Source organism: Natator depressus, chromosome 11 (genome assembly GCF_965152275.1).
Source record: "Natator depressus isolate rNatDep1 chromosome 11, rNatDep2.hap1, whole genome shotgun sequence".
NCBI lineage: Eukaryota > Metazoa > Chordata > Testudines > Cheloniidae > Natator > Natator depressus.
In genome coordinates, this window is record NC_134244.1 from 68000682 (window position 1) to 68021914 (window position 21233).

General features: G+C 43.0%; 1 protein-coding gene across 3 annotated transcripts; it reads left to right on the forward strand.

Annotated features, from left to right (window-relative positions):
• Positions 1 to 598: 598 nt before the first annotated feature.
• On the forward strand, positions 599 to 20537 carry LOC141996188 (putative methyltransferase DDB_G0268948). Of its 3 annotated transcripts, XR_012641496.1 has the most exons (9): positions 599 to 739; positions 2988 to 3125; positions 3508 to 3668; positions 4141 to 4354; positions 6753 to 6853; positions 7264 to 7401; positions 8195 to 9076; positions 11252 to 11361; positions 14037 to 14058. XR_012641496.1 is itself a non-coding variant. In XM_074968115.1 (8 exons), the coding sequence occupies exons 3-8, from the start codon at positions 14055 to 14057 to the stop codon at positions 19177 to 19179; spliced, it is 816 nt and encodes a 271-aa protein (XP_074824216.1). In that variant the 5' UTR covers positions 8680 to 8704; positions 11252 to 11361; positions 14037 to 14054; the 3' UTR covers positions 19180 to 20537. The 3 variants fall into 3 exon arrangements, 1 of the variants encoding a protein (XP_074824216.1); XR_012641497.1 differs by lacking the exon at positions 14037 to 14058 and having other exon boundaries at positions 8195 to 8704; positions 11252 to 11362; XM_074968115.1 differs by lacking the exons at positions 599 to 739; positions 2988 to 3125; positions 3508 to 3668; ... (1 more) ...; positions 6753 to 6853; positions 7264 to 7401 and adding exons at positions 14399 to 14559; positions 15032 to 15245; positions 17647 to 17747; positions 18158 to 18295; positions 19089 to 20537 and having other exon boundaries at positions 8680 to 8704; positions 14037 to 14165.
• Positions 20538 to 21233: the final 696 nt, after the last annotated feature.

Sequence of the window (21233 nt, forward strand, 5' to 3'; positions counted from 1 at the left end):
AAGCTTTTCAGTTCCACATCTCTAGGGGACTGTTACAGCCAAGAGAGAGGAAAGGAAAAGCAATAAAACCCCACAAATACCTGCTGACAGTATCCTTTTGCATTCATCAAACTTAATTCTATTTAAGGTTCCAAATGCAAATCTCAAGGTAAAATTCAGAAGTAGTCAAAATCATGCTATAAAATATATTTACTCTAACATCCTCCACAGGGTTAAACTTCTTGTTTCATGAACACACAACTTGAAAACTGACACAGGGTTTCCAAGACAGAGAAGAACCATTGTGAATGAGAGTTCATAGAATATCAGGGTTGGAAGGGAGCTCAGGAGATCATCTTGTCCAACCCCCTGCTCAAACAGGACCAATCCTCAATTTTTGCCCCAGATCCCTCAATGGCCCCCTCAACGATTGAACTCAAAACCCTGGGTTTAGCAGGCCAATGCTCAAACCACTGAGCTATCCCTCCGCCCGTACTACTGGCCAGTTCTTAAAATGCATTTGATTGGTTGTATTTATTCAGCTGAAAACCAGCAGCCAATGGAATCTTCTTTTTCTAAAGCAGTGGATTAGGCTCAGCTGATCTGGGCACTAACAAATCAAAGCTTCCGGGTTCACAGGCTGGCTTCCCCCAAGCTGCGGAAAGAATACAGCTAATTCATCAACTATGGCAGGAGTTCTTGCTTCCTGGGCAGGGAGTCCCCTCCGTTTCGGGTTTCAGTGACAGACACAGATAACAAGGTATGTTTCTTTTTATTGCTTCACAGTTTCTTTTGGTGTTTCTCATATGCTAACTTGTGCCTGGAAGAGCTTGTCAGGTTGAGAAGTTTTTATCTCTGTGAAAGAAATGCATGATTTGGGGTTTGGAAAAAAATTAACTGAAAATGTTTGTTTTTGTCCAGTGGGCTACACAAGGGCAAATGATGATGGCTCAGCCCTAACGTTTACCTCCTGTAAATTGTTATAATTCATTATGTCTCTGTGTCCTTTACTCTGCTTCCTGAAGCGTTTTTCTTTCAATGCCTTTTTGGCTTTGACAATAAAAGCATGAAGAACTGAATTAAATTGAAATCCTTTAGAGACAGAATGGTAGTTTCTAGTCAATAATATTCAGGTACTGATACAAGTCCCATCGTAGCTGAGCCTAGAGGTCTTAAACTCTCATCTTCCTTGATGCATTCATCTGTGCCCTGTCCCTGTGACAGATTCAGATGCTGGAATCTGGAAGCTGGACTTTCAAACTTTGTAAAGGGGTGTAACTGACAAGTTTCCTGACAATCTCTACTACACACAATCTTTCGTGGACATGGTTTATAATGATATCAACCCCTTTTTCTCTCTGCAAGGCTGAATGCCATAGCACACCAGTGGGTTGCAGAATTAGCTAAGTTTAACTTCAAAGTCAAATATTGTCTACAGAAATCTGATGTGGAGGCAAATAACCTACCCAGAAGTCCGCATATGCAAAATTGTGACAGAATGTACTGAAGAGACAAGCAAAGATGTTTTGATTAATGCTGTCTTATAAAGTATGGATGTACACAGAGATGGCAAGGTACTTTGGTTGGCAGCTATTACTAGCAGCCTTTTGGCAGTAGGAGACTTCTCCAGGGGCATTAAACCCATCACAATGCCTCTTCCACAAGAAGACATTTTTGGCAGCCCAGAAGGACAATCCAGCTATGGCTAAATTTCTTCATTGTAAATTATAGGGGGGAAAGCCTAATCACCAAGATAACAGAGGAGGATACACAGTATCTATTTCTGTATCTTATCCTGCAGTCTATCCAAGACGGATGTAAAAATTAGTAAATGAAGTGAAATTGCTTTCTGGTATCGAGATTGTTCTATATTCAAGGTTTAATCATTTTGCATAATGTACAGGTTTTTTTGTTCAGCAGATTTTTTTTTCTAAATGTGTGATATGCCCAGTGACTTTGCATTATGTGGTTATACCACTGATCATATAGGCCGTGTTATTTCATCAGATATGAATGTCTTTTGGACTATGAACTGTTCAGACCTGGCTATCCTGTCAGATTGTGGAACTCAGCTGCCACAGAGTATTCCTGCTTGATTGGCACTCACCTGGTATTTGGTGGACCAGGTTCCCATCCCTGGTCTTAAACCAGGCAGAACAGAGACTTGAACTGGGGTCTCCCACATTTGTGCCCAAACCACCAGGCTATGTACAGTAGTAGTTCTTACGTTCTCTCTGTGTTGCCCAATGAACGTTGAATTGCTTATACACAGTAGAACAGCTTCAACAAGACAGAATGAAATTTGAAAGGCGGCTCTCATTTTAGAGGGTCTTCAGTGCCCCCTTTTTAGTTTTTGAAGTTTTTAAAATATTTTTCCTGGTATTTTTGTCACTTCCACTTGGGGAGCGGAGGTGGTTTTCCCCCTTTTTTTCCTCTCTCTTCCCCACCCCCACATTTACTTCAGAGGGGAGAGAGACAATTTTCAAAAATGAGTGAGGAGAAAAAAAAAAGAATAAACAAATGGTAAAAGGTATTGTAAAATAGCAAAAAAACCCAAGTGCCACATTTTGCAATGTTTGAGTGACTGTTTTTGGACAAACAGTCAATTTTAAAAAGTAATTTTTTTACCTTTTAAAAAAAAAATAAAAAATCTTGACTTGCTATAAACATAGGCCCAGATAATCAGCCAGTGCAAATCAGCATAGGTCAGTTCCCTTCTGATTTGCAGCACTAGATGATCTGGCCCATGTCGTATTTCCTCCCACAAACCCCTGTTACTCTGCTTTTTCCATTTACCACCTTTACCCAAGACCAAGACACTTGAAAAAACAAAGTTCACTGACCCGATGCTAAACATGAAATATCTTTGCACTTAGCTGATTTCGGAAGTTAGAACTTCAGTACCTAATGTGAGTAATATTTAATTGGTTATACCATTGATCATATAAGAAGCATTATAATTACAGTCAGTGGAGTTATGGCTAATGTAACAAAATGAATTTGCTTAGTCCCCCTAGGTGCCAGTTTGCTGGAACATGGCTGTGCATTTGTTAGATACACAGTATAATGCAGATTCCTATCAGAAATACAGATTCTCTCCCTCTGAAAATCTCCAAAGTGTCATCTTCTCCTACCTGGAAGAAAAGGTAAGTGACCCTGTCAGGCCCTAGGCTGAGAATACATGTTGTTAGTTCTACTGTGGAAAAGACCTACAGATCAGTGCTTCTCAAGCTATCTGATGTGGGGGACCGGCAATTACTTTTTTCCAATGTGCGCGCAGACCGGCAGCCGACGGCTCATGGACCGGCACCGGTCCGCAGACCACCACTTTGAGTAGCACTGCTATAGAATACAGTAGGAGTGAAACCAATAGGATACTACAGAAATTACTCTAATTACCTGGAGAATCAGAGCCTTTTCTCTCTGACTAGGACTGGGTATGTGTACAGGGGTGTAAAGAGGACTAAGATTTGGCTCTTCATAAGAATTTGTGCTCCGCTTGCTGAGACGTGTCTGTTCTCTCCTCAGAAAGTAGACCCCATTCGGCTGGCAGTGGATGTTGGCTGCGGGTCGGGACAAAGCACTCGCGTACTTGCAGCTCATTTTGAGAAGGTGGTTGGAACAGACATCAGTGAAGCTCAAATCGAGGCAGCCAAACAAGCTGCCTCCTTCCCAAATGTTTCTTACCAGTAAGTGTTCCATAAAAGGATGCTTTCCCTTTGGGTGTATCCAGAGTGCTGACCTTTGCACAAAGCAAGCACTTCATGAACAGGACAGATACAGGCCAGCATTTTCAAACGAGGTCAGTCATTTCTAGGTGCCTGATTTCAAACATATTTGGTCTGCTTTTTCACAGAGTACCCAGAACTCACGACTCCATCTGAAAGTCGGCAGGAGCTGCAGGTCCTCAGCTTCTGAAAATCAGGCCGCTCCTAATTAAATGCCGAAACAAGGATTTTGGAGCTTGGGCTGACATTCTTAGGCCAAACCACTCTTCAGTTCCAAGGGAACAAAAAAGTGAGGCTTTTCAATGTCAGATTTTCAACAACACCACATTTCCTCTCAGCAGCGTCCACACCTGACAAGTTTCAGGCACATCAGGCCCCAGTAGAGACGACTCCTTCTTCCCAATTTAAATATCTTCCCTGTTTCCCTTTATAGTGTGTGCCCTGCAGAGGAGCTGCCATTTGAGGATGGTTCCGTGGACTTCATTACTGCTTTTACAGCTGCCCACTGGTTTGATGTGCTGAGGTTCATGAAAGAAGTGGATCGAGTTCTCAGGCCACATGGCTGTGTGGCCCTTAGCACCTACACTACAGACTTCAGTATGCACTATAAAGACTGCTCGGAAAGGCTTACGGAAATCCTCACTGAGGTGGGAGAAGAAAACAATCCTCTTTTTAAAAAAAAAAACACTCCATATGGCAGGAAGTGTATAGTATATTTTAAGGTTGCCAGACACTTTCCAGTATAAGACCCTGTTTTCAGCTGTTTATAATTTTGCCAGACCTTAAGCGTTTGGGCTGAAATTTTCCTTTCTGCCTGTCTGCCACAGCAAAAACAGTCAGCCATTTCCAAAAAACAGAAATAGAGACTAATAGGTGCCTTTGCCCATTTCAAAACAAATTCTTATACCCATTGTGTTGAGAAGTTCTAGCTCCTCAGCGCTCTGGAGCAGAGCTTGGAATTTGCAGAGCGGTTGTGCGAGGGATGTGCCTTCCGATTTTTTTTCCCCCTGGGAAAACCACCTGGACTTGGCTGAGTTATAACTCTTTGAAAAATTTCAGCTTGAACATTGTCAGTAGAGGGTTTGGCAGCTAAATTTTCCAAATCTGCAATGAACATGCTCCAGCTCCTCACAGCTCCTGGTGCTCGCCCACAGACTGTGAATGCACCATCCCCACACAGCAATTGAGTATGCTCCATCCTGAAGCTGTTGGGGCTGAGCTGGATGTTCCCTGCTGCAGGTCACTGTGGTGCTGGGCACCAGTCCTCACCGCAGGGACACTGTCTTCAGTGGCGCCCTGCTTATGCCCATGCAGCATGAGCAGGAAGCAACCTGGCTCAATTCAGAGAGGACATGAGTTGTGGTGGTAGAGGGAGTAGATTGAGACAAGGAGCTTGAGGAGGGCAGGGAGTCTAGGACTTGGAGCCAATGAGAACAGGATAATTGGGCATAAAGCAGGCTACAGGCTGGCGGCTAGAACTGGTTGTCAAGGAGAGAAGGACAAGATGCCCAAGAGTGAGATGAGGGGATAGTGTGAGGTGGCATGAGGACCTTGGGGATGGAGGCTGAGATTTTTAATGTTTGTGAAGCTCTCAAACACTATAGTGGTGAGCAACACAGACAAGCCCACACAGAAATTAATAACTGTACATGGCAGGGTTTGAATAGTATGCAGGAAATAAGGCATGAGGTCACACGTTGGACAATCAGGATAAAGCAAAATATTAAATAGCTACACATTTTGTGCGCATTGTCCATCTTGTTCACTGAGTTAGGCAGGGGGCCTGTGGAAAAACTAGTATCCAGTCATGTAACTTAAAGACTGTATCATAGAGAAGGTGTACGATGGAGGCAAATTAAGGTTACACAAACAACCTTAATTCTGGCATTTCTTAACTTTGAGTGCTTGACTTTGTATCCTGGATAATGTTCTTTTAATGTAGCCTTGGGGTTGTATGTAGGGCCTGAGCCAAAGCCCATGGAAGTATGCAAGAGTCATTTGACTCCACTGGGATTTGGATCTGGCCCTTATGGAACGCTGCCAGGTGATGTGGTACATTTGGGAAGGCTGGCTTGTGTTCAGGCAGCTTCCATCACATAAAACCCATTCCCAGACAAAAACTACCTTCACACTGAGGTATGGCTCAGAGAACATATGAATAACTTGGGATAAAATACATTAGTGGCTGTTGTAATTATCCCCTAATGAAGTATTACAAACCAGGACATTCAGAGTTATTGTTAGACTTACCTTCTCTAAGGTAAGGAGATGACTCAGGCCAGGTACCTAAAAAACATTAATTCTGTCCTCTCTTGATACCATGTAATGCCCATAGAATTCTGACTAAGGCGTTATAATGCTATGGTCTCTTTAGATTGAACTGATTGTAAAGACATATTAGCTTTCTGTCTTCTCCCACCTCCATAGTGTCACTCAGTTGGGGGGCCATTTTGAGAAGGGTATCTATGAGAGTAAGGCTACAGTATGCCTCAACAAAGATGGCTGCTGTCTCCATTCACTTGGTCGTCATAGTATTCCTATCTGCCTCCTGATGGCACAGGTGGCCGCCATCTTCCCTGAGGTGGCTTCATTCTCATTGCATGGGCAGTGATCATTTTGATAGAGGCCATCTTAGCTGAGGTCAGCCTTATGGCCTAAGCCCCATGTAAGAACAATGGAAGAGGTTATGTCCGCCATTTTGAAGTAGGGCAGTTTTTCATGGATATTCTCTGTAAAAGAACATTACTATATCATGCCAACAGAAAGAGATTCGGTCTAGTACAAACAATAATGGGTGGGTGGTCGTGGGGGAGGAAAATGACCATTAAACCCAAAATACAATTGTTCAGATGTAGCCCATTCACATAACTTCTGCGAGTATTATGTGTGGGGAAGTCTGAAGGGTCTGTATTATTCCATTATTCTCCTGTGTAGCTCTAACTGACCCTCAGACCAGGCAGCCCTGAATCAGGGAGTGCAGCTCAGATGAAGTGGAGGATCAAGGCCTTACATTACATATTTGCTGTTTCTGTTCTGACTTTACAGACCAAGGACCTGCTTCTTGAATATGCAGATGAAAAAGTAAAACTTGTCTTTGCAGAGTATAAAGAGGTGTTTGAGTCTGTGCCTTTTCAGGACAAGCGGAGGTGAGACGACAAGGACAAAACTGAATTTTATGTAATCTCTTGCATTGTGGGCTATGTGAACCCTGGAATACTGGGCACTTGGGCGGCATTCATTGGTCTTCACTTTGAGACTGCAGGTTGCAGAAGATTCATAAAGTTTAAGGCTAGACGGTAGCACTGAGATCATTTGGTCCAATGTCCTTCAAACAGATCTACAGTGTCTCATCTGTCTGGTTCATCTGTGTGGCCTCCTCATCAAATGAGAGAGGTTTCCCCATAAACAAATGTCCAAAAAGGGGAAGGGATAACAGATCATGCCCCACATCTTAATAATCTGCATGAGCCAGATCCTCAGCTTGTATAAATCAGTGTAGCTCCATTATCCTCCAGGCTTACTTCTCCAATGCTCTGGTTTCTTCCCACTTTTGCAGAGTTACCCAGATCTTAGACAAAATTCCCATGTCTGTTTCTGGGGTGATCGGGTTATTCCAGTCCTTCTCCATGTATCAAGCCTTTCTGAGGAGCGACCCTGAGACAGCAAAATCCCTCCTCCAAAAAACTGAACAAAGGTAAAAACAATTTAAGAAAATGAGCAGAATATGGGCAGCTCTCTTGTATGACATAGGTGAAGAGTGAGGTTGCAACAATTCCTCCAACGCTGGGGGGAGGGAGAGGCAGTCATTGCACTGGTGCAGCCCTCATTGCTCTGGGTCACTATTGTGAGTCTGCCTTTTTATGGGCCAGATCCTTAGCTGGCTTAAATCAGCAAAGCCCCATTAACTTCAGTAGTGCTATGCCAACTTAAACCAGCTGGGGATATGGCCCAGTATTTCTGCCAGAATCCCCTATGTGCATTGCTGTCACTGGTGAAGTCTAGCTTGATACTTCATAAAATAGGCAGCTTAGCTAATTTCCTCCTTCTGGTACTTGATACTGAGTATTTCCTTCTGGGACATCCTGAAGTTTAATTAGCAAAGGAATAAAATATTAAGAGCTTGAGCTTCTAGTTCCATCTTATACCCAATAAACCACAATCTCTTGGGCTATATGGTGCCTTCAGTCTCTTTGTACAAACCCAGTATCACCAAAAGTTTCACAAATGGGCAGCCTACCATACGGTCCTCAGTAATTACGGTTAGTGACTGGCACAGGTAATGCGCTAAAACTGCTTTAGACATAGTAAACTTCTCTTGAAGTACCTTTTGTGTATCCTTTTATGATAAGAGTAGAATGTTTTTTGGTGGGGCAGGTATGTCTTAGGCTGTGGTGCTAAGAACTGGCTGTCACCTCTGCCTCCGGTAGAACAGGAGTCAAGGTATACAGTGAGAAAGTAAGTGACCCTTCCTCCATTTCTTGTTTCAGGTTCCTGGACACCATGGGAGTTTGCTCTAATGAAACCCAGGTAGAGATTGGGATAAGGAGTGTTTCTGTTCTAGGCTGCAAGGGGCCATGAATGGAAAATCCAGCCATGATCCTATAGCCAGAAGAAAAATCTCGATTTTTTGGATCTACTTGTAACTGATGTTATCACCGTTCAATAAAGTCCATGGCAAAACTCCCGTCCTCTTCAATGGGAGAGAAAGGAAGCACGAAATCAAATAGTACCAATATTAGAAGGGCTTTCACGGGGTTGTTGTTTCCTATTTAAAGAGGAAAAGCACGGTGTTCTGTCCAGCCTCCCTTCAACAGGCATTGGAAGAAATCAAGGACCCTTTGCCACATAGAAGGCTGCAGAGATTGACTCATATCTGGAATATGCAATAAACATCATGTTCCCTAACAGCTGAGAGATTTTTGGAGGGCTTTATTATCCTACTGAGTAAAAACACTTCCAGCAAGATCAACTGCTATATGTAATTCCCTGTCAATGTGGTAAGCAAATAGGAACAGCAATAATGTTGTAGGGTTCTAGGAATAATACGTCACAGGCATCTTTCAACCAAAGCCCTCGACGAGTTGTTCCAGATCGATCAGTATTACTGTCTGCGCTCCACATGAAGTGAAGAAGAGACCAGCCCCAAACATGCCAATTACAGAACTTCTTATTACAGGCCAGAGTTTCAGAAGAACTTGCCTTCCATTTAGGCACCAAAATAACTGATGGGATTTTCTAGACATCTCAGCACCTTGGGTGCCTAGCTCCGTGTGAAAATCTGGCCATGAATGAGCGTTCTTGAAAATCTGACTCCATTTGTGGGTGCTGAGCACTTGAAAATCCAGCCCTAAGTGTCTAAGATAGCAATTGTAAGTCACTCCCATTAATTCTGTGGTTAAAGAGTAGCAGCCGTGTTAGTGGGAGGTGACTCCCAGCTTGAGGAGACATACCCACGCTAGCTCTGACTGAGCTAGCTCACTGAAAATAGTGCAGCCGTGGCAGCACAAGCAGCGGGAGGAGCTAGCTGCCCCTAGTACATCCCTAGGGTCTTAGGTGGGATCTTAGGGCAGCTAGTCCTTCCCACTCCTCATGCCGCTACTGTCACTTTATTATTAGTGCACTACCTCGATCAGAGCTAGTGGGGGTATGTCTCCAAGCTGGGCATTAGCCCTCCGGCTCAGATTTAGACATTACCTAAGGGTGGAACTCATCCCCTTACAGTGAAGATCATCCTTAAAGCTGGTGGTTATTAGTATTATTAATTATTTGTATTATCATAGTGCCTGGGAGCCCTGCTCATAGACCAGAATTTCATCGTGCCAGGTTCTGTACAAATGCAGAAGAATAGTCACTATATTCTCAGGCAGTTTATTATGATTGTATTTAATATTCCAGTAGCATCTTGTTGTGCCAAGCATTGAACACACACATACGAAGGCCTGGTCCTGCCCCAAACACCTGACAGTCTAGGGCCCTGATCCTGCAAACACTTACCGACATAATTAACTTCACTAACATGACTTCAGTGCGATTATTTAGATTCTTAAAATTAAGCAGATGTGATTTGAAAACAAAAAAGCTAAAGGAAGTGTCATCTGCCCTCCAGCCAGCAATCACTGGCAGATTTGGCAGGGGTAGATCCTAAGGAGGGGTGTGAAGGAGAAGAAGAGGCTGACGGCCTTTTAGGTTTTTAACCACTCATTTGTTAGCTGTTTGTCACTAATGCAGCCTTTTAATTGCCAGAGTTCCAGCAGGTCCTGGTTATGCCCAGACCAGGAATTCAAGAGCAGCCTTTTGTCAATATTTGTTTTCACTTCCACTCTTGGCTTAAACCAGAAAGCACAGAGATGTGGGGCAGGGGAGGGGGTGTGTTAAAGTGAACCAGACTTTTTCTACCCCTAAAAGTTCAGTATGAGTTCTGGGCCAAGATTTTCCCATTTTGTTTGAAGTGGTTTGCCTGACCCAAAAAATGACCAACCAAACTCCAGGATTTGCTGCAACAATGTAAAGTTATCTCACTGAAGTAAGGTTTCAGAGTAGCAGCCGTGTTAGTCTGTATTCGCAAAAAGAAAAGGAGTACTAATGGCACCTTAGAGACTAACCAATTTATTTGAGCATAAGCTTTCGTGAGCTACAGCTCACTTCATCCGATGCACTGAAGTAAGCTTGTGGAAAATCGAAATTCCCTTAAAATAGCTGCAATTTGAGTACACTGATTAGAACGTGTGGAGGAGGAATAGATAATTTATGTTCCGAAATCTTTTCCATAGTCAGGAAAATCTCCCTTTCATTTCAGTGACTTTCTTTTTTGTATGTAGTAAAATACATCCAAATTTCAAAGGTAACATATCAGCTCCCAGAAAGTAACATGCTTCCCTAGATACGTTTAATCTCCCAAAGAACAGAATAAAAAAATGCCCCATCCATCATTCCTGGGCGTTCGTCTTATTGGAAATAACAGAACTTCACAGAAATCACGGAGGCTGGCACTAGACACACAGCAATTGACATGAAGCAGAGGCAGCAGGTGCTCCAAAAGAAACAAGAACTTTTCCATATAGAAAGTGTGGTAACTGGTTGGAAAAGCTTTTCAGTTTCACATCTCTAGGGGACTGTTACACCCAAGAGTGAGGAAAGGAATAACAATTAAAGCCTACAAGTACCTGACAGTATCCTTTTGCATTCATCAAACTTAATTCTGTGTAAGGTTCCAAATGCAAATCTCATTGTAAAATTCAGAAGTAGTCAAAATCACGCCATAAAATATATTTACTCTAAAATACTCAGCAGAGTTAAACTTTGTTTCCCAGAAACACATTTCGATAAAGAGATGTCTCGGTCTAACTGACACAGGGTTTCCAAGAAAGAGAAGAAACATCATAAATGAGAGTTCTACTGGCCAGTTCTTAAAATGCATTTGATTGGTTATATTTATTCAGCTGAAAACCAGCAGCCAATGGAATCTTCTGTTCTCAAGTTTCTAAAACAATGGATTGCGCTCAGCTGACCTGGGCATTAACAAATCAAAGCTTCCGTGTTCACAGGTTGGCTTCCCCCAAGCTGCAGAAAGAATACCGCTAATTCATCAACTACGGCAGGAGTTCTTGCTTCTTGGGCAGGGAATCCATCTGTTTCAGTGACATACAGATACAAGGTACGTTTCCTTTGATTGCTTCACAGTTTCTTTTGGTGTTTCTCACATGCTAACTTGTGCCTGGCAGGGCTTGTCAGGTTGAGAAGTTTTTATCTCTGTGAAAGAAATGCACAATTAGGGGTTGCAAAACAATTGACTGAAAATGTTTTTGTCCAGTGGGCAAATGATGGTGGCTCAGTCCTAACTTTTATCTCCTATAAATTGTTATAATTCTATGTCCTTTACTCTGCTTCCTGAGCCGTTTTTCTTTCCGTGTCCCTGTGGTTTTGACAATAAAAGCATGAAGAACTGAAATAAATTGAAATCTTTTTAGAGACAGAATGGTACTATCTATTCTACAATATTCAGGGTACTGATACCAGTCCCATCATAGCTGAGCCTAGAGATCTTAAACTCTCCTCTTCCTTGATGTATTCATCTGCGCCCTGTCCCCATGACAGATTCAGACACGGGAAGCTGGAGTTTCAGACTTTGTAAAGGGCTGTAACTGACAAGTTTTCCAACAACCTCTACTACACACAATCCTTTGTGGACATGGTTTATAATGATAGCAACCCCTTTTTCTCTCTGCAAGGCTGAATGCCATAGCACACCAGTGGGTTGCAGAATTAGCTAAGTTTAACTTCAAAGTCAAATATTGTCTACAGAAATCTGATGTGGAGACAAATAACCTACCCAGAAGTCGCCTTATGCGAAAATGTGACAGAATGCACTGAAGAGACAAGCAAAGATGTTTAGATTAATGCTGTCTTATAATGTATGGATGTACACAGAGATGGCAAGGTACTTTGATTGACAGCTATTGCTAGCAGCCTTTTGGCAGTAGGAGACTTAAACCCATCACAATGCCTCTTCCACAAGAAGACATTTTTGGCAGCCCAGAAGGAAAATCTGGCTATTGCTAAATTTCTTCACTGTTAGATATAGGGGGAAAAGCCTAATAACCAACATAACAGGGGAGTCATGTATCTTATCCTAGATTCTATCCGAGACGGATGTAAATATCAGTAAATGAAGTGATATTGCTTTCTGGTATCAAGATTGTTCTATAGCCAAGGTTTTATCATTTTGCATAATGTACAGGTTTTTTTATTCAGCAGATTATTTTTCTAAAGAGAATGTGATATGCCCAGTGACTTTGCATTATGTGGTTATACCGCTGATCATATAGGCAGTGTTATTTCATGAGATATGAATGTCTTTGGACTATAAACTGTTCAGACCTGGCTATCCTGTCCAATTGTGGAACTCAGCTGCCACAGAGTATTCCTGCTTGATTGGCACTCACCTGGCATTTGGGGGACCCAGGCTGCCATCCCTTAAAACAGGCAGAGCAGAGATTTGAACAAGGGTCTCCCATGTGAGTGCCCAAACCACTAGGCTATATACAGTAGTAGTTCTTATGCTCTCTCTGTGTGGCCCAATGAATGTTGAATTGCTTATACACAGTGGAACAGCTTCAACAAGCCAGAATGAAATTTGAAAGGTTGTTCTCATTTTACTGAAATGCCCCTTTTTAGTTTTTGCTAAAATGTTTTTGTAGTTTTAAAATATTTTTCCAGGTATTTTTGTCACTTTCATTTTGGGGGGGGGGGGATTTCTTTCCCTTATTCCCCCATCCCCACAGTTATTTCAGAGGCGGGAGGGAGACAATTTTCAAAAATGAGTGAGGAGTGAAAAAAGGGAGGAGAGAAGGTAAAAGAGAATAAGAAAAACCAAAACATTAATGGTAAAACGTATTTTAAAATAACAAAAAAAGAAAATGCCACATTTTGCAATGTTTAAGAGACTGTTTTTTGACAAATTGTCAGTTAAAAATAAGTATTTTTGACAAAAAATAATTTGACACATTTTGACCAGCCCTGCTGTAAACATAGGCCCAGATAATCGGCTGGTGCAAATCAGCATAGCCCATTCCCTTCTGATTTGCAGCACTAGATGATCTGGCCCACATCATATTTCCTCCCACAAACCCCTGTATTCTGCTTTTTACATTTACCACCTATACCCAAGACAAAGACACTTGAAAAGCAAAGTTCACTGACCCATAGTGAACAAGAAGTATCTTTACCCTTCACTGATTCCAAGGGTTAGAACTTCAGTACGTAACTTGAGTAATATTTAATTGAGTTAATTACATAGTGGAGTTTGATCTTACGGCTTGTGATGTTGCACCCCATAATGGTTTATGGAAATATGCTTATGAATGTATATATGACATAACTGAAATATGTTTTATGCTACATATGCTGTGTAACATATCTCTGCAAAGGTTTTGATCCACTCAATATATTCATCCTATTTCTATGCATGTATCATTTTGCATCTATCATTTAAGCCTGCGGCTGTTGGGGGATGTGATTGAGACCTGGGGCTGTTTGCGCAGCAGGCAAGCGTGTCTAGCTCAAACCAAGCAGGGCACTGAAGTCATAAGCTGGCAGGGAAAACAGACTCAGAGGTAATCAAAGCACATCAGGTGGCAGTCACAAGGGGGGTTTTGACAAGTTTCAGAGTAACAGCCGTGTTAGTCTGTATTCGCAAAAAGAAAAGGAGTACTTGTGGCACCTTAGAGACTAACCAATTTATTTGAGCATAAGCTTTCGTGAGCTACAGCTCACTTCATCCAACCCATCACATGACTAATGTAACCAAGTGAATTTGCCTAATCGCCTTAGGTGCCAGTTTGCTGGAACATGGCTGTGCGTTTGTTTGAGGCACGACATCATGCAGCTTTGTATCAGAAATACAGATTCTCTCCCTCTGAAAATCTCCAAAGTCTCATCTTCTCCTACTTGGAAGAAAAGGTAAGTGACCATGTCAGGCCCTAGGCTGAGAATACTGTGGAGAAGACCTATAGAATACAGTAGGGGTGAAACCAATAGGATACTACAAACGTTACTCTAATTACCTGGAGAATCAGAGCCTTTACTCTGTGACTAGGACTGGGTATGTGTACAGGGGTGTAAAGAGGACTAAGATTTGGCTCTTCATAAGAATTTGTGCTCCGCTTGCTGAGACGTGTCTGTTCTCTCCTCAGAAAGTAGACCCCATTCGGCTGGCAGTGGATGTTGGCTGCGGGTCGGGACAAAGCACTCGCGTACTTGCAGCTCATTTTGAGAAGGTGGTTGGAACAGACATCAGTGAAGCTCAAATCGAGGCAGCCAAACAAGCTGCCTCCTTCCCAAATGTTTCTTACCAGTAAGTGTTCCATAAAAGGATGCTTTCCCTTTGGGTGTATCCAGAGTGCTGACCTTTGCACAAAGCAAGCACTTCATGAACAGGACAGATACAGGCCAGCATTTTCAAACGAGGTCAGTCATTTCTAGGTGCCTGATTTCAAACATATTTGGTCTGCTTTTTCACAGATTACCCAGAACTCACGACTCCATCTGAAAGTCGGCAGGAGCTGCAGGTGCTCGGCTTCTGAAAATCAAGCCGCTCCTAATTAAATGCTGAAATATGGATTTTGGAGCTTGGGCTGACATTCTTAGGCCAAACCACTCTTCAGTTCCAAGGGAACAAAAAAGTGAGGATTTTCAATGTCAGATTTTCAACAACACCACATTTCCTCTCAGCAGCATCCACACCTGACAAGTTTCAGGCACATCAGGCCCCAGTAGAGACGACTCCTTCTTCCCAATTTAAATATCTTCCCTGTTTCCCTTTATAGTGTGTGCCCTGCAGAGGAGCTGCCATTTGAGGATGGTTCCGTGGACTTCATTACTGCTTTCACAGCTGCCCACTGGTTTGATGTGCCGAGGTTCATGAAAGAAGTGGATCGAGTTCTCAGGCCACATGGCTGTGTGGCCCTTAGCACCTACACTACAGACTTCAGTATGCACTATAAAGACTGCTCGGAAAGGCTTACGGAAATCCTCACTGAGGTGGGAGAAGAAAACAATCCTCTTTTTTAAAAAAAAACACTCCATATGCCAGGAAGTGTATAGTATATTTTAAGGTTGCCAGACACTTTCCAGTATAAGACCCTGTTTTCAGCTGTTTATAATTTTGCCAGACCTTAAGCGTTTGGGCTGAAATTTTCCTTTCTGCCTGTCTGCCACAGCAAAAACAGTCAGCCATTTCCAAAAAACAGAAATAGAGACTAATAGGTGCCTTTGCCCATTTCAAAACAAATTCTTATACCCATTGTGTTGAGAAGTTCTAGCTCCTCAGCGCTCTGGAGCAGAGCTTGGAATTTGGAGAGCGGTTGTGCAAGGGATGTGCCTTCCAATTTTTTTTCCCCCTGGGAAAACCACCTGAACTTGGCTGAGTTATAACTCTTTGAAAAATTTCAGCTTGAACATTGTCAGTAGAGGGTTTGGCAGCTAAATTTTCCAAAGATTCCATCTGCAATGAACATGCTCCAGCTCCTCACAGCTCCTGGTGCTCGCCCACAGACTGTGAATGCACCATCCCCACACAGCAATTGAGTATGCTCCATCCTGAAGCTGTTGGGGCTGAGCTGGATGTTCCCTGCTGCAGGTCACTGTGGTGCTGGGCACCAGTCCTCACCGCAGGGACACTGTCTTCAGTGGCGCCCTGCTTATGCCCATGCAGCATGAGCAGGAAGCAACCTGGCTCAATTCAGAGAGGACATGAGTTGTGGTGGTAGAGGGAGTAGATTGAGACAAGGAGCTTGAGGAGGGCGGGGAGTCTAGGACTTGGAGCCAATGAGAACAGGATAATTGGGCATAAAGCAGGCTACAGGCTGGCGGCTAGAACTGGTTGTCAAGGAGAGAAGGACAAGATGCCCAAGAGTGAGATGAGGGGATACTGTGAGGTGGCATGAGGACCTTGGGGATGGAGGCTGAGATTTTTAATGTTTGTGAAGCTCTCAAACACTATAGTGGTGAGCAACACAGACAAGCCCACACAGAAATTAATAACTGTGCATGGCAGGGTTTGAATAGTATGCAGGAAATAAGGCATGAGGTCACACGTTGGACAATCAGGATAAAGCAAAATATTAAATAGCTACACATTATGTGAGCATTGTCCATCTTGTTCACTGAGTTAGGTAGGGGGCCTGTGGAAAAACTAGTATCCAGTCATGTAACTTAAAGACTGTATCATAGAGAAGGTGTACGATGGAGGCAAATTAAGGTTACGCAAACAACCTTAATTCTGGCATTTCTTAACTTTGAGTGCTTGACTTTGTATCCTGGATAATGTTCTTTTAATGTAGCCTTGGGGTTGTATGTAGGGCCTGAGCCAAGGTCCATGGAAGTATGCAAGAGTGATTTGACTCCACTGGGATTTGGATCTGGCCCTTATGGAACGCTGCCAGGTGATGTGGTACATTTGGGAAGGCTGGCTTGTGTTCAGGCAGCTTCCATCACATAAAACCCATTCCCTGACAAAAACTACCTTCACATTGAGGTATGGCTCAGAGTACATATGAATAACTTGGGATAAAATACATTAGTGGCTGTTGTAATTATCCCCTAATGAAGTATTACAAACCAGGACATTCAGAGTTATTGTTAGACTTACCTTCCCTAAGGTAAGGAGATGACTCAGGCCAGGTACCCAAAAACATTAATTCTGTCCTCTATTGATACCATTAATGCCCATAGAATTCTGACTAAGGCATTATAATGCTATGGTCTCTTTAGATTGAACTGATTGTAAAGACATATTAGCTTTCTGTCTTCTCCCACCTGCATAGTGTCACTCAGTTGGGGGGCCATTTTGAGAAGGGTATCTATGAGAGTAAGGCTACAGTATGTCTCAACAAAGATGGCTGCTGTCTCCATTTACTTGGTCGTCATAGTATTCCTATCTGCCTCCTGATGGCACAGGTGGCCACCATCTTCCCTGAGGTGGCTTCATTCTCATTGCATGGGCAGTGATCATTTTGATAGAGGCCATCTTAGCTGAGGTCAGCCTTATGGCCTAAGCCCCAAGTAAGAACAATGGAAGAGGTTATGTCCGCCATTTTGAAGTAGGGCAGTTTTTCGTGGATATTCTCTGTAAAAGAACATTACTATAACACACCAAAAGAAAGAGATTCGGTCTAGTACAAATAATAATGGGTGGGTGGTCGGGGGGAGGGAAATGACCATTAAACCCAAAATACAATTGTTCAGATGTAGCCCATTCACATAACTTCTGCGAGTATTATGTATGGGGAAGTCTGAAGGGTCTGTATTATTCCATTATTCTCCTGTGTAGCTCTAACTGGCCCTCAGGCCAGGCAGCCCTGAATCAGGGAGTGCAGCTCAGATGAAGTGGAGGATCAAGGCCTTACATTACATATTTGTTGTTTCTGTTCTGACGTTACAGACCCGGGACCTGCTTCTTGAATATGCAGATGAAAAAGTAAAACTTGTCTTTGCAGAGTATAAAGAGGTGTTTGAGTCTGTGCCTTTTCAGGACAAGCGGAGGTGAGACGACAAGGACAAAACTGAATTTTATGTAATCTCTTGCATTGTGGGCTGTGTGAACCCTGGAATACTGGGCACTTGGGCGGCATTCATTGGTCTTCACTTTGAGACTGCAGGTTGCAGAAGATTCATAGAGTTTAAGGCTAGACGGTAGCACTGAGATCATTTGGTCCAATGTCCTTCAAACAAATCTACAGTGTCTGGTCTGTCTGGTTCTTCTGTGTGGCCTCCTCATCAAATGAGAGAGGTTTCCCCATAAACAAATGTCCAAAAGGGGGAAGGGATAATAGATCATGCCACACATGTTAATAATCTGCATGAGCCAGATCCTCAGCTTGTATAAATCAGTGTAGCTCCATTATCCTCCAGGCTTACTTCTCCAATGCTCTGGTTTCTTCCCACTCTTGCAGAGTTACCCAGATCTTAGACAAAATTCTCATGTCTGTTGCGGGAGTAACTGGGTTTTTCCAGTCCTCCACCATGTATCAAGCCTTGCTGAGGAGCGACCCTGAAACAGCAAAATCCCTCCTCCAAAAAACTGAACAAAGGTAAAAACAATTTAAGAAAATGAGCAGAATATGGGCAACTCTCTTGTATGACATAGGTGAAGAGTGAGGTTGCAACAATTCCTCCAACGCTGGGGGGAGGGAGAGGCAGTCATTGCACTGGTGCAGCCCTCATTGCTCTGGATCACTATTGTGAGTCTGGCTTTTTATGGGCCAGATCCTTAGCTGGCTTAAATCAGCAAAGCCCCATTAACTTCAGTAGTGCTATGCCAACTTAAACCAGCTGGAGATATGGCCCAGTATTTCTGCCAGAATCCCCTATGTGCATTGCTGTCACTGGTGAAGTCTAGCTTGATACTTCATAAAATAGGCAGCTTAGCTAATTTCCTCCTTCTGGTACTTGATACTGAGTATTTCCTTCTGGGACATCCTGAAGTTTAATTAGCAAAGGAATAAAATATTAAGAGCTTGAGCTTCTAGTTCCATCTTATACCCAATAAACTACAATCTCTTGGGCTATATGGTGCCTTCAGTCTCTTTGTACAAACCCAGTATCACCAAAAGTTTCACAAATGGGCAGCCTACCATACGGTCCTCAGTAATTACGGTTAGTGACTGGCACAGGTAATGCGCTAAAACTGCTTTAGACATAGTAAACTTCTCTTGAAGTACCTTTTGTGTATCCTTTTATGATAAGAGTAGAATGTTTTTTGGTGGGGCAGGTATGTCTTAGGCTGTGGTGCTAAGAACTGGCTGTCACCTCTGCCTCCGGTAGAACAGGAGTCAAGGTATACAGTGAGAAAGTAAGTGACCCTTCCTCCATTTCTTGTTTCAGGTTCCTGGACACCATGGGAGTTTGCTCTAATGAAACCCAGGTAGAGATTGGGATAAGGAGTGTTTCTGTTCTAGGCTGCAAGGGGCCATGAATGGAAAATCCAGCCATGATCCTATAGCCAGAAGAAAAATATCTACTTGTAACTGATGTTATCACCGTTCAATAAAGTCCATGGCAAAACTCCCATCCTCTTCAATGGGAGAGAAAGGAAGCACGAAATCAAATAGTACCAATATTAGAAGGGCTTTCACGGGGTTGTTGTTTCCTATTTAAAGAGGAAAAGCACGGTGTTCTGTCCAGCCTCCCTTCAACAGGCATTGGAAGAAATCAAGGACCCTTTGCCACACAGAAGGCTGCAGAGATTGACTCATATCTGGAATATGCAATAAGCATCATGTTCCCTAACAGCTGAGAGATTTTTAGAGGGCTTTATTATCCTACTGAGTAAAAATACTTCCAGCAAGATCAACTGTATGTATTATATGTAATATGTAATTCCCTGTCAATGGGGTAAGCAAATAGGAACAGCAATAATGTTGTAGGGTTCTAGGAATAATACGTCACAGGCATCTTTCAACCAAAGCCCTCGACGAGTTGTTCCAGGTCGATCAGTATTACTGTCTGCGCTCCACATGAATTGAAGAAGAGACCAGCCCCAAACATGCCAATTACAGAACTTCTTATTACAGGCCAGAGTTTCAGAAGAACTTGCCTTCCATTTAGGCACCAAAATAACTGATGGGATTTTCCAGAAATCTCAGCACCTTGGGTGCCTAGCTCTGTGTGAAAATCTGGCCATGAATGAGCGTTCTTGAAAATCTGACTCCATTTGTGGGTGCTGAGCACTTGAAAATCCAGCCCTAAGTGTCTAAGATAGCAATTGTAAGTCACTCCCATTAATTCTGTGGTTAAAGAGTAGCAGCCGTGTTAGTGGGGGGTGACTCCCAGCTTGAGGAGACATACCCACGCTAGCTCTGACTGAGCTAGCCCACTGAAAATAGTGCAGCCATGGCAGCATGAGCAGCGGGAGGAGCTAGCTGCCCCTAGTACATCCCTAGAGATTCAGGTGGGATCTTAGGGCAGCTAGTCCCTCCCACTCCTCATGCCGCTGCTGTCACTTTATTATTAGTGCACTACCTCGATCAGAGCTAGTGGGGGTGTCATAAATATAAAGGGAAGGGTAAACCCCTTTAAAATCCCTCCTGGTCAGAGGAAAAATCCTCTCACCTGTAAAGGGTTAAGAAGCTAAAGGTAACCTCGTTGGCACCAGACCAAAATGATCAATGAGGAGACAAGATACTTTCAAAAGCTGGGAGGAGGGGGAAAAAACAAAGTGTCTGGGTCTGTCTGTATGCTGTTTTTGCCAGGGTCAGAACAGGAATGGAGTCTTAGAACTTTTAGTAAGTAATCTAGCTAGGTATGTGTTAGATTATGATTTCTTTAAATGGCTGAGAAAAGAACTGTGCTGAATAGAATGACTATTCCTGTCTGTGTGTCTTTTTTGTAACTTAAGGTTTTGCCTAGAGGGATTCTTTATGTTTTGAATCTAATTACCCTGTAAGGTATCTACCATCCTGATTTTACAGAGATGATTCCTTTACTTCTATTAAAAGTCTTCTTGTAAGAATACTGAATGCTTTTCATTGTTCTAAGATCCAAGGGTTTGGGTCTGTGGTCAGCTGTGCAAACTGGTGAAGATTTTTACCAAACCTTCCCCAGGAAGTGGGGTGCAAGGGTTGAGAGGATTTTGGGGGGGAAGACGTGTCCAAACTACGTTTCCCAGTAAACCCAGTTAAAGTTTGGTGGTGGCAGTGGAAATTCCAAGGGCAAAGGGTAAAATTAATTTGTACCTTGGGGAAGTTTTAACCTAAGCTGGTAAAAGTAAGCTTAGGAGGTTTTCATGCAGGTCCCCACATCTGTACTCTAGAGTTCAGAGTGGGGAAGGAACCTTGACAGGGGGTATGTCTCCAAGCTGGGCATTAGCCCTCCAGCTCGAATTTAGACATTACCTAAGAGTGGAACTCATCCCCTTACAGTGAAGATCATCCTTAAAGCTGGTGGTTATTAATATTATTAATTATTTGTATTATCATAGTGCCTGGGAGTCCTGATCATAGACCAGAATTTCATTGTGCTAGGTTCTGT